This window comes from Microcebus murinus, chromosome 9 (genome assembly GCF_040939455.1).
Source record: "Microcebus murinus isolate Inina chromosome 9, M.murinus_Inina_mat1.0, whole genome shotgun sequence".
In the NCBI taxonomy this organism is placed as follows: Eukaryota; Metazoa; Chordata; class Mammalia; order Primates; family Cheirogaleidae; genus Microcebus; species Microcebus murinus.
In genome coordinates, this window is record NC_134112.1 from 103,277,047 (window position 1) to 103,304,318 (window position 27,272).

General features: G+C 58.3%; 1 protein-coding gene across 1 annotated transcript in view; it reads right to left on the reverse strand.

Moving 5' to 3' along the window:
- PTPRN2 (protein tyrosine phosphatase receptor type N2) overlaps positions 1 to 27,272 on the reverse strand; it is a 595,476-nt gene that overhangs the window by 356,869 nt on the left and 211,335 nt on the right. The window contains exon 11 of the mRNA XM_076006762.1: positions 8,111 to 8,190. Coding sequence (XP_075862877.1) covers positions 8,111 to 8,190 — 80 coding nt within the window. The remainder of the gene's footprint in view (positions 1 to 8,110; positions 8,191 to 27,272) is intronic.

A 27,272-nucleotide genomic window follows, 5' to 3' on the forward strand; every position in this document is an offset into this window, starting at 1 on the left:
ACCATGTGACCATTCGGTTCTTAAAAATCATGTCTTAAAAAAGAGAACAAAGTTGTGTGTAAAATAAGTTTTCCCAGGCAACCGTCCCACTCGGGCCTTTACCGTAAGCCGGGACTGACCCCTCAGTGTACGTGTGTCCCTGTCCCCACTGGCGTGACGAGTTTCCACCTGTCTCTTTGGGAATCCCATGGTGACACTGGTGCTCCTCGAGCCAGTGGCTGCCTCGAGCTCTGCAGGTCTTGAGACCCCGAGACTGACACCAGAGTGAGACCTGTCGGCCAGAGGGTGCAGCCCCACGCCACCCCCGCTGTCCTCCCAGGCCTGGGCGGCAAGTCCCCAAGGCCCTCGAGGGCCCTCGATTCAAGCCTGTCTTTGCACTCACACGCCGCCCGGTCTTCAGGAGAAGGAGCCCGTAGATGACCCGAAGCTGCGTGTCCCCGCGCAGGACGCATGGGTCCCCCCAGCTGCCCAACCACGCCGTGGGGCCCCTCCTCCCGCCCCCCAGGCACACGCCAGGCCTAGCTGGGTGCAGGCGCACGGGAGGGACTCTGTGGTGACGACGTGGTGTGAAGTCTCCATGACTTCAGCACTCTGGGGACTCCCCGGCGTACGGCATGAATCCCGGGGATACGATGACAACCAGCGACTCGTGAGCCATTTAGAGTCTGCCTCCTCCCGCGTCACATCCTCCCCTCTGCACTGGCGCCAGCGCACGCTCGGGGTGTCACTGCCGTCCCCGCCTGACGGGCGGCGCCAGAAACTCGCAAACAGCCGGCGAGTCTCCCACGCAGGCACGCACAGCAGGGCGAGGACCAGGGCTCAGGCTCCAACCCAGTCCTGGCTTTCCCACTCCCTCCCGCCAGCGTCCGGGCAGGCAGGGACACTGGAACAGGTTGACACCGGCCCCTGACTGCACTCAGTTTGCGACGGCCGGCACGGCGAGGCAGGGACGCGGGTGCTGGCCTCCAAGTGCGGAGGGTCTGCAGCGCCCGGCTTCACTCGCAAAACAGCGGCTGCAGTGGAGGTGACACCGCGGCTCTCACGCTGGGGCTCTCGTTGTCCCCCAGCTGAGCCCTCTGTTCTCCAGACCAGGGTGCACCTGACCCCTTCGTCACCGCCTGCCGGCTGCTGCCCCACCACGCACCTGCCCGAGACCCGTCCTGGCCAGCAAGTCACAGGGCTGCTGACAGGCACACCTGGCACCTGGGTCGGGCTCCAGCCTTGCTTCGGAAAGCAGCAGGTGTGAGTCCGAGAACAGTCCTCAGAGTGCCGCACCGCGGGCGGGGAGAGGGGTGCGGGCGCGGGCACACAGGCGCCGGGAGGCAGAGCCACGCACTGGTGACCGAGAGACGCCTGCCGTGGCCAAGCCCCCCCACCAGGCAGGGTTCTGAGAGCTTCTTCCCACGTGCGGACAGCCCCACGCTGGCCCCAAACGCTCCGGGACGCGGCCCCCACCCTGGCAGCCCTCGCCCTGAGCCCTCACGGAGCCCCTCTGTCCCCCATGACGCCCCTCCCAAGTCCTGGTGCAGGAGAAGCCGCCCCCGGGGCTGAAGGTACGTTGCCGGCCCCAGCCGTGCATGCCCGTGACCGGGGAGGGTTCACGCACCACCCGCTGTGGCGGTGTCCAGGTGGTGGGGACCCAATGCTCAAAGGTTGGCAACGAGGGGAGAATTTCAGATACAGATGGGCTGTTGGATGGGAACATCTTAAATAGCTGGGCCTTGCAGAGCCTCTCACATCGAAACATCTGGACAATTCCTGTCTCCAGCTCTGAGCTTGTCCGGGTGCCCGGAGGCACAGCCGGCCAGGGGACGACCCCGCCCCGTCGGGACAGTCCTTGTGACCTGGCCACTGCCGGCCGGGCTCTCGGGCAATCCGGGGACCCCGGGCAGTGGCTCGGCTGCTGGGGGTGAGAGCCGCCGTGGGACGCGGTGGACACTCGCCCACCCCAGGTGCCCGCGAGGCCTGTCTTGCACACGCAGAGAGCTGCCCGGCAAACGCGCCTGCCCTCTGCGCCCGCACCTGCTGTCTGGTTGCCATGGGAACTGGTGTTGGGAGAACTCCCAGGGGGCCGGTGCGGCAGACACTGGCCTCCCCTCAGCGCTGAGGCAGCCACAAGCCTCAGCTGCGGGCGGCGCGAGCGGGCACCCATGCGGGAGATAGAAACTGCCGGAAGGCGGCTCTGGTGGCAGGGGCGAGGAGGCTAGGCAGCTGGGTAGCGCTCTCACGGGACCTCCTCTCACAGCCCGCCAGGTGCGGCCTCGCCCTCCCCCTCGTTGCCTCAAGGCATCGTGGGAAGCTGCTGCGTGGAGCTCGCCCTGTGTTTAGGAGGGTAAACACGCGTGAGCTTAGGCGCACAGGCCCCGCCCCGCCCCTGCCGAGACGAGAGGGTAGAGACAGCATTCCAGGACACAGCGTGGGGGCAAGCGGCTTTGGAAACGGCCGTGGACGCCGTACTCCTTGGAAGGACCAGGGCTTTAAGGCTCAGAAAGCCAGAAGAGCCGAGTGGCCCGGGCGTCCTCCATGTACCCCCGCCCGGCCGGCCCAGCAGGGCTCCCGTCACCAGTACGGCTTCTCCCTCGGAGCTCACCTGAGCACGGTCCCTTCCCTAGGGCTGTGACGGCCACCGCTGTAGGCCAGCGTGGCCCCGGGCGCCCTCAGGCCTGGACCGTGTCCCCCACGCTGTCTCTGGCCCCAGGCGCCCTCAGGCCGGGCCGTGTCCCCCACGCTGTCTCTGGCCCCGGGCGCCCTCAGGCCGGGCCGTGTCCCCCACGCTGTCTCTGGCCCCGGGGGGGCCCTCAGGCCAGCGCCGTGTCCCCCACGCTGTCTCTGGCCCCAGGAGCCCTCAGGCCAGGGCCGTGCGGGCAGAAACCCACGTACAGGGAAGAGAGCGTGCAGGGCAGGGCAGGAAGCCCACAGCTGTGCTCAGGTCCCCGACAGCCACCAGGGCAGCACCGGGCTGCAGGGGCCTCCGCGGGACCCGTCTTACGGAGTGGGACCTCTGTTTCCACCACACGTGGCCACATGGAGCCCCAGGGAGGAGGGGCTCCTCAGAGGTCACAGGACTCAGTAGGGCTGCCGGGGCTACCTGGAGCCAAGGCCAGTGGGACCCCAAAGCCGCCCTCGCCAGAGCACCCGGCAAAACCATCCCAGGCTGCAAACGGAGATTGTGTCTCTGCAGGTGCTCTCTTCTGAGCCCGCGCCTGCACACGGCGGCACGCCCCACGTCTGCTCTGGACGTCTCCTGGGCCCTCCCGCACACAACACGGGCAAAGATGAGCTCACCACTTCCTGGTGTGTCCATTGGAAGTGGTCCCGTCTCAGGAAGCAGACAAGCATCCACGCAGAGGACCACGCAAGAAAGGGCGTCCTCACCCCATGCTTCCCTCACCCACGTGTTCTCAAACACCACGTCCCGGGAACTCCAGCCAGGTACCCCAGTCGGTACTCGCCCTGTCCACAGCCAGCAACCTCAGTGACAGCACTGTCCCCAGCCATGTGCCCACGCTCATCCATGTCTGTCCTCACCCGTGACACTGTCCTCACCCACATCTCCCACCTCACCCATGTTCCACATTCTCCTCCACATCTGTCCTCATTCCTGCCGCCAACTTTGCCCATCCCACCCTCAGATGGCCCACGTGCTCCCTGCCCCTCCCCCTCATCCACTCCCACCCCACATTCCTCCAGCAAGGCCTACGAGTCTTACAAAATGCTAATGTGTTTCCATAGCGGTTTTCTCGGTGCTCAAACTCCCTGTGCACAGAAACGATGCCGCACGGTGAGTGGGGAACGAGACGGCTTCCTGGGAGCTGCAGCTCAGCGCCACCCCCATCGCTGCCGGGGTGCTGCTCGCGCAGCTCCACACAGGAGACGCCGTGGACGGTGAACGATGACAGGTGAGACTGCTGTGTGTCACTGACCCACCCACACTCACGGCTCAGGGAGATGAAGACTGGCTCGTGCGACGGTTAGCGCCCTCCCCCCCCCCCCCCCCCGTCTCCCGTAACCTGGGGCCGCCGCCTCGGCTTAAACGGAGCTGGGCCACGAGGCACTTGCTCTTCGGCCGGGAGCCCCTCCCGTGTTGCCTGCTGGTTCTCCTGTGGCCCCGTGGGCCCCTGGCCACGGGGTGGGCTGTTCTCGGTCCTGTGGGGTCAGCCCTGCCCGCACCTCTGTGCTGTGGGGTCCACACCCACCTACTCCCTCCCTCCCCTGCACCTGCCCAGCTGGACCCTGACCTGCCCCGGCGCAGCCGTTTCACGTCCGTCCGGCTCCCTCGTCCTACCCCAATCTCTTATCGCGGAGGGCGTGTGGAGCCGGAGCAGGTCTGGGGCACGCAACAGCCGGGACCAGCCTGCAGCTCCCCCCAAGTGACTTTCGGGGTGGGGAGAGGACGGTGAGAGGACAGCGCCGCGTGGGGGCTGACCCTGCGCCAGGGGCCTCCCCGCCCTCCCCGCACCCAGGCCTCCTCGCCACACCAGGTCCTGCCGACGCCACCAGTGCCGCGAAACCCAAGCCTAGCCCCTCACGGTAGACGCGGAAGACGAATTTTCCACGTGGCGAAGTCCGGCTCTAAACTTGGCCTTCACTGACCGTTCTGCACGTCCCTGGCTTATTGGGCTTCACGTCTGCGCTGCGTGACTCACACCTTTCTCACCTCCAGCTGCCGGGGGCCACCGATCACAGCCCGCTTCTCCGTGGAGCTCTGTCTAGCCACGCTCCCTCCCCTGAGCACCCAGACACGGCATCCACGTCCCAGATGTGCCATCCACTTCCCAGATGTGCCGTCCACTTCCCAGGTGTGCCGTCCACTTCCCAGATGTGCCGTCCACGTCCCAGATGTGCCGTCCACTTCCCAGATGTGCCGTCCACGTCCCAGATGTGCCGTCCACGTCCCAGATGTGCCATCCACGTCCCAGATGTGCCGTCCACTTCCCAGGTGTGCCGTCCACTTCCCAGATGTGCCGTCCACGTACCAGGTGTGCCGTCCACGTCCCAGGTGTGCTATCCACGTCCCAGATGTGCCGTCCACTTCCCAGGTGTGCCGTCCACTTCCCAGGTGTGCCGTCCATGTGCCAGACATGGCACCTACTTCCCAGATGTGCCATCCACTTCCCAGACATAGCATCCACTTCCCAGATGTGCCGTCCACTTCCCAGATGTGCCGTCCACTTCCCAGATGTGCTGTCCACGTGCCGGACGTGGCATCTACTTCCCAGACATGGCATCCACTTCCCAGACATGGCACCCACGTCCCAGAGGTGCCGCCCACGTCCCAGATGTGCCATGCACGTGCCAGACATGGCATCTACTTCCCAGACACGGCATCTACTTCCCAGACATGGCACCCACTTCCAAGACATGGCACCCACTTCCCAGATGTGCCATCCACGTGCCAGACGTGGCATCTACTTCCCAGACACGGCATCTACTTCCCAGACATGGCACCCACGTCCCAGATGTGCCGCCCACTTCCCAGATGTGCCTTCCACTTCCCAGATGTGCTGTCCACTTCCCAGATGTGCCATCCACTTCCCAGACATGGCATCTACTTCCCAGACATGGCACCTACTTCCCAGACATGGCACCCACGTCCCAGAGGTGCCGCCCACGTCCCAGACGTGCCCCTTGCGGGAGCCAATACACAGCTGTTGAGTTTCAGGCAGTGCATCCTGCTCCTGCCGCCCACCCCGTGTGCCGGCTGCGTGCAGGGCAATGTCCCCGCAGCCCTCCCGAATCACGTCTGCCCCGACAGTGACCCCAGGTCACTTGCGAGACGCTGTTAAGGCCCCAGGCCATCTCTAGAACTAGACACCACAAGGAATGCCTTCTGGGTTCCACGTTCTTCCTCGTTAACCTGAGCATCCATTCCCCTCTGGCCACCGTGCTCCGTGGGGGCCCCCACCCTGGCGTGTGCTGGACACTCTCCCCGGCGGACGGGAGAACCCCCACCCTGTCATGTGCTGGACACTCTCCCCGGCGGGCGGGGGCTTGTGCGCAACAGGTGGGCGTTTCTGCTGCCCGACCGTGTGAGCCCCATGGTCGCAACCTTACGTTTTATAGCCATTTTCCTACATGCACCAGGTGCATTCATAACACCACGGAAACATCCAAAGTATAAAGGGAACTAATTTTTTTGAAGTTATGCCTGTGTGTTAGCAATTCTGCACACACACAACCAGAACCTCGTGGCGTGCACAGCCTCACGGGTGGCATAAAAGCATTGGCGCTGGTTTGCAAACTCAGGCATTTGGGAAGTTGTTGATACTCGAGCCGACCTTCATTTCACATGTAATCCGCCCCTTGACGCAACACCTGGTACGTGACGCGAACGTTCTCGAAATGACCAAGAAACTAGATTTCAAATAATCAACCTCGTTTGTTCTAGAAAGCAACACAATGAATGAAAGGCCGTGGTCTGTGAGCGTTCTGTCACAGTTAAAAAAAAAAAAAAAGGCTGCACCGCGTCCCATCGTGCCCCAGTCGCAGCATGCTTAAGTCCCAGCACATCTAGTCCCCGGCAACCCCTCACAGCGCTGGAATCGCGAGCTGGGCGCGGTCTGTCCGCGCATTCCTGATGAAACCCTCATCGCTGACTGGGCCTAAATGCGTCCAGCGGTGGCCTACGTTGCGGACCTGGGGCAAGGACATCAGAAGCTGCCAAGGGAAGGAGAGAGCCCGCAGCCCTCGAGGGGCCGAAGGCGTTCGCTCCGACACCCTCTCCCTCCCGGGTGGCAGCCTTCAGAATGAACCCCCCATGTCCTCGAGGGATCACACTGGACCGCTCGACCGGAGCAGGGAGGCTGAGCTCGCGGCCAGGCGGCGCCCGGCACCACACACCCTCACATGCAGAGAAGCCCGGCTCTGTCGGGTCTCAGGAGTTCAGCTCGACTTTGCAAAGAATTCCAGTTTAACTCAAAACTCTCAGCCCCCAGTGGCAAGGAAGAGTCACTGGAAGCACAGAGACGTCCCTTGCGCACAACCGCCGGCAACCGGAAGAGCCGAGGCCTGTGTTGATTCCGTCGCATAGGCGCGGCGGCTGTTTTGTTGCGTGTGTTCTGCCACCGGGTACCGACGCTTCAAGCTAACAGGACACCAACACAGTGAGGCCTCCATCAACGAGAACCAGACCTCTAAATCAACCAGGGTATTTTGCTGCATTTTATATTAGGAAAAAAAATGATATGAATTTCAGCAAAACATTAATATATTTAGCAACATAGAGGGTTGGCTAAAACAGCCGTTTCCGTCCTTGTCCGGGGTCAGCGCCTCCCGCTGCGTGTCCCATAAATAACCACAAACCACGAGAGCTCCCACCGCTGAGCCATCCGAGTCCTGGAAGCCATCACGCCAAGGACCTCTGTCTCCCGTAAAGTGCTCTGCTCAATTTCCTGCCTAGGAGCAAACACTGGACAGCGCACTTTACCAGAGTTTTCAATGAGCCGAAAAAAGAGCCCTCACTCAGGTTTAGAAAAATGCAAAACCCGAGTCCCCGGGCAGCGGAGCTCCGTGTCTTCACGCCAGGACATGCCCAGTCACGTGACAAGGCCACCCAGCTCTATCGGTAACGGTCTCACAGACGTGTGCGAACGTGCGGAAACCTGGGCCCTGCGAGGCAAAACCGCCCACAGCGCGCTCCACCCTCACGGAAACCTTCCCGCCGCCGTGCGGGACCCGTGGGCGGGAGGAGGAAGGGCCGGCTCCCGCTCCCATCTGGTGAGAACGAGAGACCTCAGAGCAAAGCCGCACCTGCTCCATTCACACCGCGGCTGCCACAGACACCGACCCCTGCGTGTCCCAGAGCCAGACTGTCAAACACAGCCCGTGTCTGTGCCTCCCGTCTGAAGCCCGGTGTACGCGTGGCGGCTGCCCAGGCCCTCTCCAGACAGCAAGACCCCAAGGTGCCCGGCGGCTGTGAGGCCACCCTCAGCCTCCCCTCCCGGCCTCCTCCGCTAAACACCAGCTCGCAGGAAACGGTGGACTCTCTCCTGGGCTGTCCCAGAGCACACGTGTCTCTGCCCTGACAGTGGGGTGTGCACACGTGTGTGCGTGTGTGTGTGTGTGCGTACGCGTGTGTATGCGTGTGACACGTGTGTGGAAACAGCCTTACCTGCGGCCTTTGCGGCGTCTGTGGTTGTCACGTTCTGGGCGTTTTCGCTCACCCTGAAGGTCACTGCTGGTCCCAGAACACTGGAAGAGATCATCGAAAAATGAGTCACAACCGAGTCAACATACCAGGTGCCTCTCTGAAGCCACATGGAAACACAGATATGTTTATGAAAACACATGCGCCAGGGCCGCCGTCTGCACGGGGTTGGGGGGTGACCCTGCCGGGTGCTGGTTTCTTTGACACCGAGACCCGAGTCGCATCTCCGGTCAGTCTTTCACAGGCCGCGCTTCTCTGAAGCACAGGTTGCGGCCAGGTGTGGCCTTATCTCCAGACCATCCACATCGACCCCGACAGCCCGCCACGGCGGGCAGACCTCTCGCCAGAGAAAGAGAAACTGTCACGGGGACAGATTTCAGCGTTGGTTCCGGGGCAGCAGCAGATCGGGAGCGGAGCAAAAGGGACGGTGCCGCTTAGATTCTCTTGACGGGAACCATCTAGAAACCTGCCACGGTCGTTAGTAACCGTTCTGCATGAGAGTGGCTGGCAGGGAACTGCCACACAACCAGAACTGTCTGAAGCTTTTTAAGGACTGTTCCGTGCACAAGTTTGAGAAATACATCACTCTCTTAGCTATTCAGCTCATCCGAAGGCCCCGCGTGCTGTGGGAACTCGATACTGCACCACAGCGATCTCAAGACGCCTCCGGAGCTCAGGGGCGTTTCTAAAGACAGACCAACCCACGTCCACGACAGCCATGGACGGCTCCGACGGGATCGCCCTGCAAGTACCTCCTGGGGGTGAATCCCCCTAACACTCGAGGAACGGGAGTGGGGCCACCTCTGGGGGGAGAGGGCGGCTGGTGACGTGACTCTTGGTTCTGGGACGTGCCCGTGCTCCCCTCCGAGCCGTCCAACCCGCGCCCGCCTGTGGGCACCACGCACCTCTGTTTCTTCGGAAACCCCTGGGAAATTCACCCCGTCCACCCTCTTTCTTGAGAGTGGGCAGTTTGGCCCCAGCTGCGTGACCTCCTGTAACCTGAATCTGCACACGCTCTTCCCCGAAGCCTGCCGCCCCAACATGTGACACGCACAAAGGTCTTTGCGCCAAGGTCCCACAAGTCTGATTCTGGAGGGTCAGAGGTTCTGTGCCGCTGCTAGGCCTCTTAGCCTCGCTAGGCCTCGGTTTACTCAGCTGTAAAGGGGGCATGGCCCACCGGTCACCCTGGACAGCTCTGGCCAAGGTGACTCTGGTTTACCTACCACAAAGCTCACGTAAAGCCACCTGGATGGTGACCTTGCTGCCGGGCGGTGTCCTGGGGACAGGAAGGAGGGAGGCTGAGGGCAGGGACCGTGGCCTGGCCCCCGCCAGCCACCCAGCCGTCCTTGCCACAAACCCCACTGCCGTCCCGCCTGCCCCCGGACCCAGAACCAGGACCACTGGAGACGTGGACTTCCCCACGGAGGCCGTCCAAGACAAAGCACTCCACGGGCAGACGCCAGGGACCGCGGCACCTGTGGGTCCACAGCCTGGAAGTGGCAGACCCCAAACAAAGCAAGAATGTATGTGACAAATATTTACAAGCGTGCTCAAGCGGGGACTTGACCCTCCACAGTAGCAAGTACCACGCAAAGGAGGCCACGGCCCACGGCAAAAACGCACGGCTCCTTAAAGCAGCTGCCAAAAAGGGACTCGTTCCCCTTCTTGTTTAGTCTTATGACTCTTGGAGCTAATTTTAAGTCTATTTGTCTTTATTTTGCAATAAACTCTGGTGCTTCTGGCGCAGGGCTGTCTGCGAATAGCTGGATGGAGGCGGCTGCCCCAGAGCCCTGACGACGTGCGGTTACAGGTGCCTCCCTCCAGACAGCGGCCCCGTCCAGCCGGGGACACGCCACAGACCAACCAGGACGAGAAACACCTTCTCGCTGCTGCTGGGAAAATGCTTACGATATTAGATACAGGAACATGCCTGATACAATAGCAGGAGATAACATTTGGGGGTTTCGACATTCGAGACTGAATGGCTCATATGTCAGGGTGCGTGCTGAGGCCCCTCACCTCGCTTTGGCTGGATTATCTTCCAGAAAAAGGTAGGCAAAGCATGAAGGTGTGTGCAGAGGACGCTCTCTACGCAAACAGTGCCGTCTGCTAAATGTGCTGCTTGCAACTCACAGACGACCTCCCGCCCCAGCGGATGTCAGCTCTGCCATGTATTTATTTCCATAATGTTGCCTTCGGCCACAAAGCCTCCTCTCCTCTCAGGCATTTGCAACACGCTGCAAATTGCCACCCTCTCTCCTTTGTTCTCCTTGCAGGAGTCAGGTAATTGCAGGGTCCACGGAAACAACTGGGAGGCAGGCGGCTAAAGGCTGCACCACACCCCGGCCCTTCCAAGGCCACGTCCTCCCCGTCTCCGAGGTGGACACGGGGCGCCCCTTCCAGACAGGAAAGGGAAGGTCGACAGGGACCCAGACGGCGGCCAGTGGATGGCTGCGTGCACACGCTCTCCACGGCCCAGACACCACGCGCAGGTGAGAGTCTGAGTCCCCCAGAGCGACGCTCTCAGGGGGCCTTCGCCTGCTCCGCCCCCTGCCTCCCAGCTGCCGCATTCGTGCAACGCTGGGGAGGAGCAGGTGCAAGCTCCGGCACACGCGTGTGCAAAACAATTCCAGGGGCAGGGGCGGTGCCTGCTCTGTGCACGGTGTCGGTGCCTGAGGGCCACCCCCGGCACAACACGGGGACAACAGAGGCTCCGTCAACACCTGCAGCAGGACAGAGGCAGGAAAATGCCGGGACAGCCCGAACAGCGACCAGGGTGCCCGGTACAGACGCTGCCTGCTCCTCTCCCAGCTGCGCCCTTGCCTGTCGGCTCTGAAGCATCCTGGGCTGGGTGTGGGCTCTCGTTTTTAACTGTGACGTATTAAAGGGCAAATACAAAGCGCGGGCCCTGAAGAAGCTCCCAGTTGAGGGTGTGGACACAGCACAGCCCACTGGCGCGGGCCCAGGCGATGGTTCATCATTAGTGCGTCACATCAAGGCGCTGCGTGGACTCATGCCAAGAGGGTGAGCACTCGCGGATTGTGCTTGGAGCAGCCCCACGGCAGGATGAGGCCACCACGGACAACACACGAGAAACTCGAGAATGAACGCTGCCGCCACCCATGTGAGCAGGTGGCACATGGCGCCCAGGACACCATGGCACGTCTGCCATTCTGACAGCTCGTGCCCCCCGGGAAGAGACGAGGACTTGAAGTGAGCGGCAGCCCTGGACCCCAGAAGGAGGACTCTATCTCGAGTAGCTGAGCATCTTCCCGCCATTTCCACTACTTTCCCATTTTCTTTTTTTTCCCCTTCACTTTCAGGACCTGAATACAAAGTGAGGTGACTTTCTGGCACAGGTTGTCCACCTTTGCGGTGACTCTAACGCGGGCCCGGTGCAGCTTCTGCAACTCAGACCCATCTACTCCATGACAATGCCCAACCACACATCACACAACCGATGCTTCAAAAGTTGAACGAATTAAGCTATAAAGTTTTGCCTCATCCACTATATTCACCTGACCTCTTGCCAACTACCACTTCTTCAAGCATCTCGACAACGTTTTGCAGGAAAAAGCCACAACCAGAAGGATGCAGAAAATGCTTTCCAAGAGTTTGTCGAATGCCAAAGCACAGATTTTTATGCTACACGAATAAACTTATTTCCAGTTGGCAAAAATATGTTGATTGTAATGGCTGTTATTTTGATAAATAAAGATGTGTTTAAGCCTAGTTAAAATGATTTAAAAGTCAGGGTCCATTCTTGGGATACTTCACTTAATAGAATGGGTTCCAGCTCTATCCAGGATAATACACGAGGTGCGCTACATGTACTCACCATCAAATTGGTTTTAACTGATCAACACTTAAGTGCACATATAGTAGCAACATTCACTGGGTGTCGGGCAGGTGGGAGTGGGGAGGAGGGGATGGGTATATTCACACCTAATGGGTGTGGTTCGAACTGTCTGGGGGATGGACACGCTTGAAGCTCTGACTCGGGTGGGGCAAAGACAACATACATAACCTAAACATTTGTACCCCCGTAATATGCTGAAATAAAAAAGAAAAAACAAAACAATACAAAAATCTTATTTCAGTTCCTGGACAAATAAGTAATCTCGGCTACTTATTTTGAAAGGTTTTACTAATTCTAGTTGGCCTGCAAGGATCAGGACCTAACATTTTCCCTACATTTACGTCGAGAAATCCCCACCACCACACACACACAAAGGTCATTCTCAATTTCCTTGTTGGATTCCAGCAAGTTCCCTCAAATTATGGCCCCTGAGGTGACTCCAAACAGCAGATCATCTCTTCATTGTCTCGCCAGGAAAACAGCCCTCCCCCAAAACATAAACACACAGGCACACTCATACTGACGTGAACACACACACAGGCACAAAGTAAGTAAATAAATAAATAAAAGTCAGGGTCCGAAATTGCAATCACTTTTGCACCAAACTTAATAGCTTCTGTTCATGAAACGTTCAGGCCTCATATATACCGTGTATGGGCTTACGTGTACAGCTCTTTGGGGACAAGAGACCATTGTAATCCAGGATTTCTGCTCCCTGGGAGGTGACATCGCCCCTGTGAGGGATCATACACTCAGCCCCTACGCTAGTCACCCCAGCATCCAACATCCACAGGGGAGCTCGGCCGGCTGCTCTGCACGTCATGTTGCTCCCCCTGGACACACCCTTTCGCCTCACCCTCCGACACCCCTTCTCCTCACCGCCCTGGACCCCCTTGTCACCCCACAGACCCCCCTTCTCTAAACCACCCTGGACCCCCTTGTCACCCCACAGACCCCCCTTCTCTAAACCACCCTGGACCCCCTTGTCACCCCATGGACCCCCCTTCTCCTCACCCCCCGATAACCCTTCTCTAAACCAACCTGGACCCCCTTGTCACCCCAAAGACCCCACTTTTCCTCACCCCCAGGACCCACTTTCTCCTCACCCCCTGGACCCCCGTTCTCCTCACCCCACAGACCCCCCTTCTCCTACCCCACGGACCCCCTTTCTCCTCACATCCAGGACCCCCCTTCTCCTCACCACAGGACCCCCCTTCTCCTCACTGCAGGACCCCCCTACTCCTAACCCCCAGCACCCCCCTTCTCCTCGCTCCCAGGACCCCCCTTCTCCTCACCCCACGGACCCCATTCTCCTCACCGCAGGACCCCCCTACTCCTCACCCCCGGCACCCCCTTCTCCTCACCCCAGGACCCCCCTTCTCCTCACCCCACGGACCCCATTCTCCTCACCACAGGACCCCCTACTCCTCACCCCCGGCACCCCCCTTCTCCTCACCCCAGGACCCCCTTCTCCTCACCCCCAGGACCCCCCTTCTCCTCACCCCATGAACCCCCCTTCTCCTCACCCCACGGACCCCATTCTCCTCACCGCAGGACCCCTGTCTCCTCACCCTACGGACCCCCCTTCTCTTCACCCCACGGACCCCACTTCTTTCACCCATGGACCCCCCCTTCTCCTCACCCCCAGGACCCCCTTCTCCTCACCACCCCCAGGCTCAATCACTGGGAGAACAGGGACATTTGCCATCCCAGTCCTCACAACCACACCTACTGTTACCGCGGAGCCAGAGGGCTCTAGAGGCCGAGGACACTCATCTAAGGGTGGGGTGTGGGACTGCTGACCTCTGAGCACAGTGAGCAGGTCATGGGGACCTTGGGCCTTAATCTCAGACACCACCTCATTTCCCAGACGTGTGTCTGTGTGCAGATACCCTTCCTCATGTTAGAAAATCCTCAGCTGCCTGTTCTCAGGGCGGGCCACACTCACCAAGGAGACAGGTGTCCAGACTGCTTCAATCTGGTTCCCAAGGAAAACCCCATCTGGGCCCCCCGTGCATGCTGTGCGTAACCCACACCCACTCCCCCCAACGGCCAGGTGGTAAACGGGGCCTCCTGCACTGACCTGCAGGGTTTGCCAGTGCTGGACAGTCACCCGTGGGCATTTCTCCCAGTGGAAGGATTTGCCTGGAACCGGTTCCGACACCTGCAGATGGTCCCCAGACAGGAAACGTGTGGTCCATCTGAGCAGGGTCATGCACGGGAGTATGGCACGGGCCTTCCCACCCCTCCTGCCAGGGCCACACAGCCTTGGCTACCTCTCCCATCTTGTTTAGTTTTCTGGCTCTTTGTAAATTTGGGGGAAATGGAATAAACCCCATGAGCATATTGCCAGCATAAAAAGGGGAATTTCCGTGTTTAATTAGAAAATAAAAAGTAAGACAGATATGCCAAGAGCCTTGCAGGGTCTCTTAGAAGCAAGTATCGCCCCTAATGTTAGAGCTCTCAGGGAGAAGAGCAGGTTGGTTTTTTGAGAGAAGGTCCCTTGCTGACAAATACTGGAGTCTGCTGCACACAGCACGACACGTTCCCAGCTCAAATTACGTCACAGCCGCACAATACAAACAATTGGCATTTAGGTTAGGAAGAAATGATTGAAACAGACACAAAGAAAGCTGAACATAAAGTTATAAGGAAATATCTAGGTTTAACTAGGAAACAAAGGTAGTAATTGTGATATTCAACTGTCAGAGTTTCATTCGTATTCGACTAATAATTACTGAAAACTCGCTGCAGACAAGTCGAGTTGTCCGAGGTGATCACGCTCCGCAAAGTCACAGGAGGCAGGTAAGCGAGCACTGGCTGCTGCTCCCGGAAAACTCCCAAGAGTCTGACCACTCTGGCCACAACACGCAACCTTGTTTTACGTGTGTTTCCACCTAACGACACCTCATGCAGCATTAATGCATGCTGCTGAGTTGTTAGTGCCGAACTCACGCCCACGCGAAGCTCATCTGTGTGCCGTTTTCTCCGTAACGCGCATCTCGGCCTCTTGTGCGCAGGAACATGAGACGGCACCTCAGCACCGCATGGGGGGCAGAACCGCCGACAGAAGGCACGGAAACATGAGCAGACCCCGACAGGGACTTGCCTGCAGCGCCAGAGCTGGAAGGGGAAGGCGGAGCACTGCCCTGCTCGGCCTCCTGCGAGAACGTGCACACCGGGCAGCTCGCACTGCTTGCCACTTCATGTGTGCCCAGGAACGATCGTGGCGTCAGTCCTGACCTGGGGTTACAGATACATTCGCAAACACGGAGTCCGAGGCGAGGAGCGACTGTATCCTAGCGTCTGTGTTGACGTGTTTTCACCTGCATCAAGTAGCCTCATTATTTTCTTCACGTGTCACAATTTAATGTCACGGAGAAAACACGAGCATCGGTGCTCAACAGGCCCACAGTCCAGGTGTGGGCTGCCACTTCCTCGCTGGGTGATTTCAGCATGTTACATTGTTAACCTACGAAGTAGGGGCAGTAAGGTGAACCATGCAGGGTGGTTTGGGTGATTGACAGGTTATAGGACTTCCCTCTAGACTGAATCCATTCAACTTTGCTCTAATCAACGCACAACGCGCTGCTCCTGCTCTGAATTCTTCTGTAAAATCCACCCTCTATATCAGCCCCCCTTGCGCAGGTTCACGTAGCTCCTGCACACGGCGCCAGCTGCTTCCCTAGGGAACGACATGGTTGCTAAGAGGGGAGGACGGTCTCCTTCCTCCCCGACCCTGTGACGCAGGGATGCAGACCGTGTGGTCGGTGTGCAAACGGCCCCCACGGGGCAGGCCAGAGAGGGCCGTCCTGATGCTCACGGCAGGTGCATTTACAGTCAGGAGCTTCTGAGGTGAGAACACCTGTGTCATTTCCGAGTCACCATTCCTGGGGGGCCGTCTGCTTTCTAACAGGGAAATTCACTCATTGTGAGAAGTGACTCCAGTTTATAGTGGAAGAAATGTCAAAAAGCAGCACCCACAAGTCCAGCACAAACCCCCTTACCCTAGTGAAAGAGGGAGAGGTTTTCAGCGTAGAAAATCGCAGAGCGCGTGGTACTTTAAAAGTGCTATGACGCGGCTCCTTTTGGAGAACATATTAGGAGAGACAAAGCTATTTACTATTGCTAGGAGTCAATTCCCAACCAGGCTGGAAATACATGGAAAGGTGTATACCTGAGATTTTGCAGAATGCACTGATTTGAAATCACCTGCGACCAATATAAGCAAACCATACGCGTGTGCACAGGTGAGATTAATTCATCACTGTGGTTCCAGCCACAGTCGTCTCTGCTCTAAACGCCCTGTTACCGGGCCCTGCGTCGTCCAGTGGCTCACGGGACATTCTAACACATTCTACATTGATAGTTGCTCCTTTTCTTTTTTTTCTTTTTTTTTTTTTTTTTTGAGACAGAGTCTCGCTTTGTTGCCCAGGCTAGAGTGAGTGCCGTGGCGTCAGCCTAGCTCACAGCAACCTCAAACTCCTGGGCTCCAGCAATCCTCCTGCCTCAGCTTCCCGAGTAGCTGGGACTACAGGCATGCGCCACCACGCCTGGCTAATTTTTTCTATATGTATTCGTTGGCCAATTAATTTCTTTCTATTTATAGTAGAGATGGGGGTCTCGCTCTTGCTCAGGCTGGTTTCGAACTCCTGACCTGGAGCAATCCTCCCGCCTCAGCCTCCCAGAGTGCTAGGATTACAGGCGTGAGCCACCGCGCCTGGCCGTCCTTTTCTTTATTACAGTCATAAAACATGCTAACAAAGAACAGAAGTAACTTCTAGCATTTCACATCGATATATTGCTTGTTTGCTAAAACATTCTCACCTCATCACTTAAGGCTTATGAAACAAACAAACCCCTCCGTTAACCAGGACATTGGGGTAAAAGTTCTGCTTCGGTGGTCTTTTTTTAATCTGAGGACTATTTAGAAATCTTTCCCCCTACTTTTATCATTGAAATAATTTAAAAATATATACAATGCTCTGCCTTATAATATCGGTATAGGGACACTCAAGTCTTCTTAACAATTATGTACCTCGCGGTCATTTTCTAAGCATTAATCTCCATTGCACAACACCCAGGAATTGTCAAACACTGAACTCAATCTGTGCTCAGACCGTAGTTGGGTTGAGAGAGGAGCGGACAACAAATCTCTGATGAAACCTTCTTTTTCTTACTTAAAACCATTTCTAAAACATAGAACAATGTAAAATCCCTATCAATTGAGGGCTCCACTTAGTTTGGCTAATGGGGGAGCTGTTATTTCTGGATAATAATGCGTTACACAGAACACAAGATCATTTGCATCGGGTCAGCCTTTAAGGTCTTCAATGACTGCAACACGTATGACTACAGTTTTCCTTACAGACACCGCCCAAACAGATGGTAACGGCTCTGTAGTCAGTTTAAATAAAGACAGGCCTCAGGTACTAGATTTCCTTGACTTTCTGTGCATTAAAAGAAGATAGCCAAGGCATACGTGGCAACAACTGGTAGTTTTAAAGTTAATCATTTAATGCTGAAGCTTCATAACTAACATAAAAGTAAATGTTCCTCTTTTCAACTGGTGTTCTTGAAAGTTGTTTACAAATGAAAAAGAAAAATTTTTGCTAACGATTTGTTTTTTTGTGTTTGTTTATTTGTTTGTTTTTACCAGCATGCTCTCTGTTGGCTTCACAGACTGACCTGTACTTTCTCTGTTTGATATCTGGATTCTGGGTGAAGCCCAGTAACTGGATGGTGGGTGGGTAATGATGGATGGATGGGTAGGTGAGTGGATGAATAAATGGTAGATGGGTTGATGCATGGATAGGTGGATGGATGATGGATGGGTGGGTGGATAGGTGGGTGGGTGTATGGGTAGAGGATGGCTAAATAATGGATGGAGGATAGACAGAGGATGGATGGATGGGTGGAGAATGGATGGATGAGGGAAGGATGGGTGGATGGATGGGTGGATGGGTGGGTGAGTAGATGGGTGCATGGATGGGTGGATGATGGATAGATGGATGGGTAGATGGATGGATGGGTAGATGGATGGATGGATGGATGGATGGATGGACAGGAAGATGATGGAGGGATAGATGGATGGGTCGATGGGTGGGTGGATGGATGGATGGATGGTTGGGTGGATGGGTAGATGGATGATGGATGTATGGGTAGGCAAGTGGATGGGTGGACTGATGGGTGGATGGATGATGGATAGACAGATGGGTACATGGGTGGGTAGATGGACAGATGGGTGGGTAAATGGATAGGTGGATGGATGAATGAATGGGTAGATGGATGATGGATGGTTTTGTGGATGGGTGGATGGATACATGGATGGATAAATGGGTAGATGGATGGATGATGGATAGATGATGGATGGATGGGTAGGTAAGTAGATGGATAGATGGATGAATGATGGGTGGATAATGGATGGATGGATGGAGAGATGGGTAGATGGCTGGCTGGGTTAATGGGTAGATGGATGATGGATGGATGGTTGGGTAGATGGGTGGATAGATGGGTAGATGGATGATGGATGGATGGGTAGGTGAGTAGATGGATGTATGGATGGATGATGGGTAGATGATGGATGTATGGGTAGGTGGGTAAATGGATAGATGGATGAATGATGGGTGGATGATGGATGGATGGGTAGGTGAGTAGATGGATGGATGGATGGATGATGGGTAGATGATGGATGTATGGGTAGGTGGGTAAATGGATAGATGGATGAATGATGGGTAGATGATGGATGGATGGACAGATGGGTGGATAGATGATGGATGGATGGGTAGGTGAGTAGATGGATGGATGGATGGTGGATGGATGATGAATAGATGGATGGTAGATAAGTAGATGGGTGGGTAGATGGATGGTAGGTAGGTGGCTGGCTGGCTGGCTGGATGATGGATAGATGATGTGTGGATGGATGGGTAGGTGTGTGGATGGATGGATAATAGAAATAGGTATGTATATATTGCCTATATCAATGCAAACATATTGAGACATTTTCTCAGAACACCATTTATGGCTTAAAAACCATTCTACATTAACTTTTCTCATCTTGTGGGCTATATATTTAGTGAATTGCTCATTGAGTTCGTTACTTACTATTAATTTAAGAGAAACAAAGTGCAAATAGAGATCTTAATGTTACCAAACAAAATCAGAATGACTCAGGAGACTTCCTGTGTCAGCTGAATATAGATTTGAGTCCAGGTAAGAGCGGGGGAACCTTGACATCCGCACATGTTCTACATCTGACCCCTCAGTGGGTGCTCGGGCAGAGGCACTCGGGGTCACACACGGGACCCACGCAGCAGCTGGCATGGAGCAAGACACGCTAACAGAGTGTGCAGGGTGGTGCTAAATAGCACAGCCATGTGATTCAGACCTGGAGCAGCTCGCCTGGCACTGCCCTCATGTTACAGGTGAATGAATAAAACACACGGAGTCTAGGGACTAGCTCCAAATAGTCCACTTTTAACATCAGTGCCACCACGGGAATAACAATTTCCTGATCCTCAGATGAGAGCTTTTAGTAAAACACTATGATAATCATAACATCTATGCAGGAGCCTTGGCCAGTGTCCTTTCCTCACTTTGCCTGGATGTCGCAGGCTGGACCTGAGCCACTCACGCTCTTTCCCTGAATTCCTTCCGAGCATCTCCCGCCTTCCCAGCTTCCCTCACTAGCAAAGCCCACAGTCTGTTCAGGGCTAATCCGAGCTGCCCGCCGAAACCCAGCAAAAGAATGCGTTTACATCTGGCCGCTGCAGAACCGTCTCTGCAAGCCTCGTGCCAGCTACGTCAGATTGCAGGGCAGACACCAGGGCCGTGAGACTCTGGAACCCCTCGTGGGCAGCAGGCTGCATGCTTGCACTCCTAAAACACGCACCCCGTTGCTACATTTCTGCATAGTGGCATATCCTGCGCCTCCCAGACTTCAGGCAGTGACCATCCAGAACATCTAACCTGAGGGTTTACAGAGGAGGAAGGACAGAGAACCAGCTCCTGTTTGAACGTGGCAGGAAACTGAGACTCACCAAGTTGCTGCAAGGTAACGGAACGTAACTAGCCTCAGCAGAAACACAACCCCTGACCATGCTCTATCTTCCTAATGGGCTGAGCAAGTGCATCCCCGTGCGGATTGTATCTTATTTGCAATTCCTTTGAGACTGTGTGCGATCTGGGACTTCCTTTCTGCGTTATGGAATGCCTTGCACTCTCTTCTCATGGACTGTTCGGGAGAAAACAGATTATTCAATATCTGTGCTTTGCCTTTGAACTTTGAAAGCATTTTCTTAGTTCTAACTCCACAGCAGTCTGTTGCCCTGTCACAGCTGGCGGGCGGCGTGACCCGTCCCGGGAGGCTTCTGTTCCGCCGGCCTACGAGGGCACGTCCCCAGGCACAGCAGAGAGCCCTCCACTCCTGGCGGACCCCGGGCCGCTAAGCTGTGTTTTCTGTGACACAGTCTGACTCTCACGCTGCTTAAAGATGGATGAATTAAACAAACAAATGACTGCATTGTTCGTGACAGACGTTTAGAAATAAACGTGCTCACCTAATTGCCAGGCAGGTGTGGGCCCATGGCCGTCCCGTGCTAGAGGTGACACCCAGCAAAGGCAGAAAGCCGGAACCTCCCCCTCCCGGGACTGGACCTGGTCTTCGTCCTGACGTTGCGTCACACGCACTCCGGGGCCAGCGTCCCTGGCCGGTCTGGATCCCCTCCCTGCGCTGTAGCCCTGCTGCGGGGCCGAATCCAGCCCCGTCGGGCCCTCCCCAGGGGAGATGGTCCCGAGTGACGCACCCGGCCCCAGGGCCTGGCCAGAACCTGCTCCTCTGCGCCACCTGGGAAGCCAGAGACAAGTCAGAAGAGTGCAAGGTGAGCTCTGCTTTGCTCCGGTGAGAAAGACAGGACGGCGCTGGGCAGGGACATCCAGCGCTGACCGCGCAGGGCATGAACAAAGGTGCACCCAACCACAATATGGTTTTATGTCCACGTAAATAAAGCTCACCTTGTCCTGTGTTCACACGTTTCTCGGTGTCAACAACATTTTGTTGTTTCGATGGTACGTCATTCGCAGAACTCACCCCTCGTTTACAGCCGGGTCCCTACACACTCGTGACGACGGCAACATCTTGTCCCCCCAGACCAGCAAACGAGGAGGCCAGAGGGCTCGGGGAACACCCCCAGGTCTCACAGCATCGGAGAGAAACAGGCTCAAACCCACGTGCCTTTGTGTCCAGAGACAATCCATCCATTCGCTCACTCACTCATTCACTCAACAAACGTGGAGCCCGTTCCACGTCAGGCGCTGCCCTCACACATATGTGTACACGTGCTGTGTACACCGTGACCCACACACAGTGTATCTAACGACAACAGCTGAGCACTTCAGACCGGGCACTGCCTTCGAGGAGCGCACAGCTTGCCGGGAAGCTAAAGCCACGGCCTCACGGACGACGTGTCGTCGCGGGAGAACGTCAGGAACTGCTGCTTACGTGCGGGGCGCCCCGGCCCAACACGCAGGGCCCGTGTTTACTCGAGAAGTCTAGAAAAAAAGAACTGAGTGGGTCATTCCTGCCAGTCTCGACTCGTTAGGAGTAGAACTTAGAGCTGTCTTTCCCTGACAACAATGCAGCCACTGCAGCGCGACTGCGCGGCAGACGTGGACTGCGGGTGTGGACTGCAGGCGTGGACAGCGGATGTGGACTGCGGACGTGGACTGTGGGCGTGACTGCGAGCGTGGACAGCAGACGTGGACTGCGGGTGTGGACAGCAGACGTTGACTGCAGACGTGGACTGTGGGCGTGGACAGCGGACGTGGACTGCAGACGTGGACTGCGGGCGTGGACAGCAGACGTTGACTGCGGGTGTTGACTGTGGGCGTGGACTGCGGGCGTGGACTGTGGGCGAGGACTGCGGGCGTGGACAGCGGACGTTGACTGCGGGCGTGGTCTGTGGGCGTGGACAGCAGACGTTGACTGTGGGCGTGGACTGTGGGCGAGGACTGCGGGCGTGGACAGCGGACGTTGACTGCGGGCGTGGACAGCGGACATTGACTGCAGGCGTGGACTGTGGGCGTGGATTGCGGGCATGGACAGCGGACGTGGACTGTGGACGTGACTGTGGGCGTGGACAGCGGACGTGGACTGTGGGCGTGGACTGTGGGTGTGCACTGCGGACAGCGGACATGGACTGCGGGCATGGACAGTCCATGGATGTGGAAAGTGGACGTGGACTGTGGGCATGGACTGCGGACATGCACTGCGGACGCGGACAGCGGACACGGACAGCAGACACGGACTGCAGGCGTGGACTGTGGGCGTGGACAGCGGACACGCACTGTGGACGTGGACTGCGGACGTGGACGCGCACTGCGGCGCCGAGTCCCTCGCTGTGGAGCGCCGCATAGACTCTACGACCCTGCCCTGCACCCGAGGGCAGCTCCATAGCCTGTGGGCCCTTTGCTGGGGATTTCAAGAGCTTCAAGGTGGCAACAGCAGAAGGTGAGCCGGGTGTGGGGCCTCCGGGATGGGATGCACACACCCCGCACGCTCCCCTGGGGCACGTGGGGAAACCGAGGCTCGGGGAGGCTGAGACATCACCTCACGCTAGGGAAGGAGGCTCGCTGACACCCTGCATGCTGACACCTTTGACCAATGCAGGGGGTCACCGAGAATGAGAAACGGCGACCTTTCTCCCAGCAGATCTGCAAACACACGGCGGCCCTTCCCTGCTGCCTCACCTGAGCCTGAAAGCAGGACTGGCCATTTTGACCCACTGCGACCTTTCCTTGATACTCTTCATTCCAGGGAAAGCCACGCGCAGCTGCCACCGCCTGGAGCCGCCAGCTCACACCTCACTTCTCAGCACACCCTGCACACTGGGGGAACAGGTGACAACGTCCCAGGGAGCGCCAGAGTCTGCTGGCAGCCAATACACCAAGTCGAGACGCAAGCAACGTCTTAGGGCTCCCGGGTTTGCTGCTGGAGGGTTTTGGCTGGGAGTGACGTTACACACCCCAAGTGCCATCTCCGCACTGGCACGTGCTGCAGAGATCACCAGAGGGGACCCAGCAGGTCACGGGCAGCCCCGCCCTTCACCCATCTCTGCTCCCGATTAGCGTCTCCACAAACTCCCTGACGCAGAGAGACGTAGCTCCGCCCCAGGGAACTGACACACACTTTGCGAACCCTGCGAACCCCAGGGATTCCCTCCGGCCTGCGGGGGCCCGAGGGCGCAGGGCGCAGGCACCAAGGCCCAGGCAGCGCCAGGATGTGCGAGGACCAGCTGTGCACGGGGAGACGGGCGAGAAGTGCCAGTTGAGTCCCCACTGCTGTGCTCCAGCAGCCATCCCCGAGAACAAGGAGCCTGAACCCCTCAATCCCACAGAGCCTGCAGGGGAGAAGGGGAGCCGGGCCTCGCGCCACAACAGCAGGCGGAGACTGATCACAGCATCCAGCGTGCTGTCCCGTGAGCACGGCTGACCTGGTTCTCCACACGGCTGATTTGGAGCCGCCTGGGAGAGACTCGACCCTGGGCCCGTCCCATGGGGACTCGGGAAGTGTCTGCTGTGGTGTCCCTTGTCCAAGAGCACAGAGGGCAGCCCCGGCACCAGCCAGCACCGCCGCAGACAGCCGAGACTGGATTCTGGAGTCATGGCTGCTGGCGTGCGCGGCTGCTGGCACAATTGCAGCAGATAATGCCGCTGTGATGGCCTCTAATGATGCAGCAAGAAATAACGGAATTTATGTGGCAGCAACATAACCGTTAACAAACTCATTAGGCACAACCAGTGCTTCCATAAAAGTGCAGACGACGTCTTACAGGGGCGGCGCGGGGGAGGGGGGGAGGGGGGGCGCCTCTCCCGTCCTGGGACAGCACGCAGCTCCGGCACATGCTCAGCTCCGACACGCGCTCAGACGGGACACGGTGCTGCCTGTCCCTGCTGCCCAGGTCCCGACCCGCGCTGACCCCTGTCCTTCTGCACGCCTGCGTCAGTCCTGCGAGCTGGTGCGTGTGCCAGGTGTGTGGGGGTGAGATTCTCAGGACACGTGGTGGGCCAGGCGTGTATGCTCGCAGGGCACGGCTCCCACCGCAGGTGTGCACGTGTGCACACACACACACACAGGTGCACACGGTGATTCAAGACGCAGGGGTGGTGCGGACTCTACGTGGCCGGGCGGGGCCTGAGAGGAGGCCGTGGAGCAGCAAGGCTCAGACTTGGCCCTGAGACTCGGACGGGCTGAGAAGGGCAGGGCCCGCGGGCGGCCTGGGAAGGAGCTCCACAGAGAACCATCCAGAACCCTGACGGGCAGGCGGGAACGAAGCCGGCGCAGGGCCCACCTGAAGTCTGGAGACACACAGTCGGTCTGCCCGTGCTCAGGGCTCGGGCATTGCGGTCACAACTACGTATGCGTCACAGCCGGCTCCCAGAAACCACGGCCGTCTCCATGTCCCCGCACCCCCACCCAGCTGGAGGGACTTTTCAACAAATTAACCAGGGACGGTGGACCCGGCAGGGACACCCAGCACTCGGGGGTCCACGCTCCTCCCGAGCTTCAGGCCGTCCCTGGTGTGTCCTCCCCACCCGGGCAGCTGTCCTCCCTCTCGCACCCGGGTCACTGGGCTCCCAGCTCCTGCTCACCGTTCACTTCTCTCCCCAGCAGCAGGGGCTCTGCCCGCCCGCGTGGGGAAGAGAGCGAGCGGGGCCCGGTGAGCACCTGCTGGACTGACAACCGGTCTGTAGGCCACCGGTGTCCCTGCTGGGAGCGGCTGAGGAGCCCCCTCCTGGGAGGGAACAGTGCAGACCCCTCAGCTCGGGGAGGCCCAGGCGTGCATTAGGGGCTCCCAGGGACTGTCTGCACCGGGCTGGGCCCGCTCCCCAAGCTCTGGCTCATTTTTATTCTAAATAAAAGGTAATATCCTTTAAAATAAAATGACAGCACAGAGGACAGACCTGGGAAGACGCCACACAGGGGCGAGACTCAAACACTGTCGGACCAACTCCATCTTCAGGACTAACGGCCGGGCGGCTCTCGCTATGGGTGCCGGGAGAGCACCCACCAGCCTCAGTGCCCTGGGCCCGAGACGCGCTCCGCATGCCCGAGGTCACGGCAGCTGACGATTCTGTCATTCTAGAAGCTTCTCTAGCACTTTCCCGCTTGTTTGTCTCTTGGCCGGACGGCAGACTGCTAGGGCAGGGACCAGAGCCCCTCCCTCCTTGTCCCGCTCTGTGCCTGGTCAGCGCAGCGACCCCCACTCCACGGTGGACCTGGACCCGCCGTGGGGCACAGCACACAGCCCTCGGTGACGCTCACACCATCTCGCTGGGCCACAGTGTGGCCAGCGGCGTGGAGACGCCTCCTCGGGGCCCCTACGGAGGGCTCTGGGGCAGCACGCGGGGGGAAGGGTCTCAGAGAGCCATGCCCCGCGGTCTCCTTGCTGTGCCTTCTCACCACCACCGCCCAGAGCCATCGGAGCACCCCTGCCTGAGAGAGGTCAGGATGTGGACAAGGAGAGGTCAGGTGAGCCCAGGCCCAGAGATGCCCAGAAAGGCCCTGGACGACACCTCACAATCAACAAGGCGGAGGCGCCAAGCCTCTGCTGCAAAAAAGCAGAGATGTGTGGAGAGACGAGAGAGCCAACGGGCATGAAACAGAGACAGCAGAGCAGCAGCACGCAGCCTTCCCAGGAATGGCGGGAAGGAGGGATTCAGGGTGCCCGCACTAGGGACAGAGCTCGTGGCCTTGGAGCTAGTCGCTGGAGCCAAGAGAGAGACTGAGCCTGGACAGGCCTGTGAAGAGTGGAGGGAGCCCATAGGAACAGCCACCACCATCCAGCCGACCTCCATGCACCATCCACCCATCTCAACCCCACCATCCGCCCCACCATCCGCCCCACCATCCGCCACATCATCTGCCCCACCATCCGCCCCACCTCCACACCACCATCCACCCCACCATCCACCCCACCTCCATGCACCATCCACCCCACCATCTGCCCCATCATCCGCCACACCATCCGCCCCACCATCCGCCCCACCATCTGCCCTACCATCTACCCCACAATCCACCCCACCTCCACGCCACCATCCACCCCACCATCCACCCCAACTCCATGCACCATCCACCCCACCATCCGCCCCATCATCCACCACACCATCCACCCCACCATCCGCCCCACTATCCGCCACATCATCCGCCCCACCATCCGCCACATCATCTGCCCCACCATCCGCCCCACCTCTACGCCACCATCCACCCCACCATCCACCCTACCTCCATGCACCATCCGCCCCACCATCTGCCCCATCATCCGCCACACCATCCGCCCCACCATCCGCCCCACCTCCACGACACCATCCACCCCACCATCCACCCCAACTCCATGCACCATCCGCCCCATCATCCACCACACCATCCACCCCACCTCCGTGCACCATCCAGCCCACCTCCATGAACCATCCACCACACCATCCACCCCACCTCCGTGCACCATCCACCCCACCATCCGCCACACCATCCGCCCCACCTCCACGACACCATCCACCCCACCATCCACCCCAACTCCATGCACCATCCGCCCCATCATCCACCACACCATCCACCCCACCTCCATGCACCATCCAGCCCACCTCCATGAACCATCCACCACACCATCCACCCCACCTCCGTGCACCATCCACCCCACCATCTGCCACACCATCCACCCAACTTCTATGCACCATCCACCCTACCATCCACCCCACCTCCATGCACCATCCACTCCACCATCCACCACACCATCCGCCACACCATCCACACCACCTCTACCCCACCATCCACCCCATCACCTGCCCCACCATCCACCCCAACTCTGCCCCACCATCCACCCCACCATCCGCTCCACCATATGCCCCACCATCCATCCCACCATCTGCCCCACCAATTGCCTCACCATCCACCTGACCTCTACCCCCATCCACTCCACCATTTGCCCCACATCCAATCCACCATTTGCTCCACCATCTACCCACCTCCGCCCTTCAATCCATCCCACCATCCGCCCCACCATCCATCCCACCATTTGCCCTACCATCCACCCAACCTCCACCCCCCATCCGCTCCACCATCTGCCCCACCATCCACCCAACCTCAACCCCCCATCCACTCCACCATCTGCCCCACCATCCACCCAACCTCCACCCCACCATCCGCCCCACCATCTGCCCACCATCCACTCCACCATCTACCCTACCATCCACCCAACCTTGACCCATCCACTC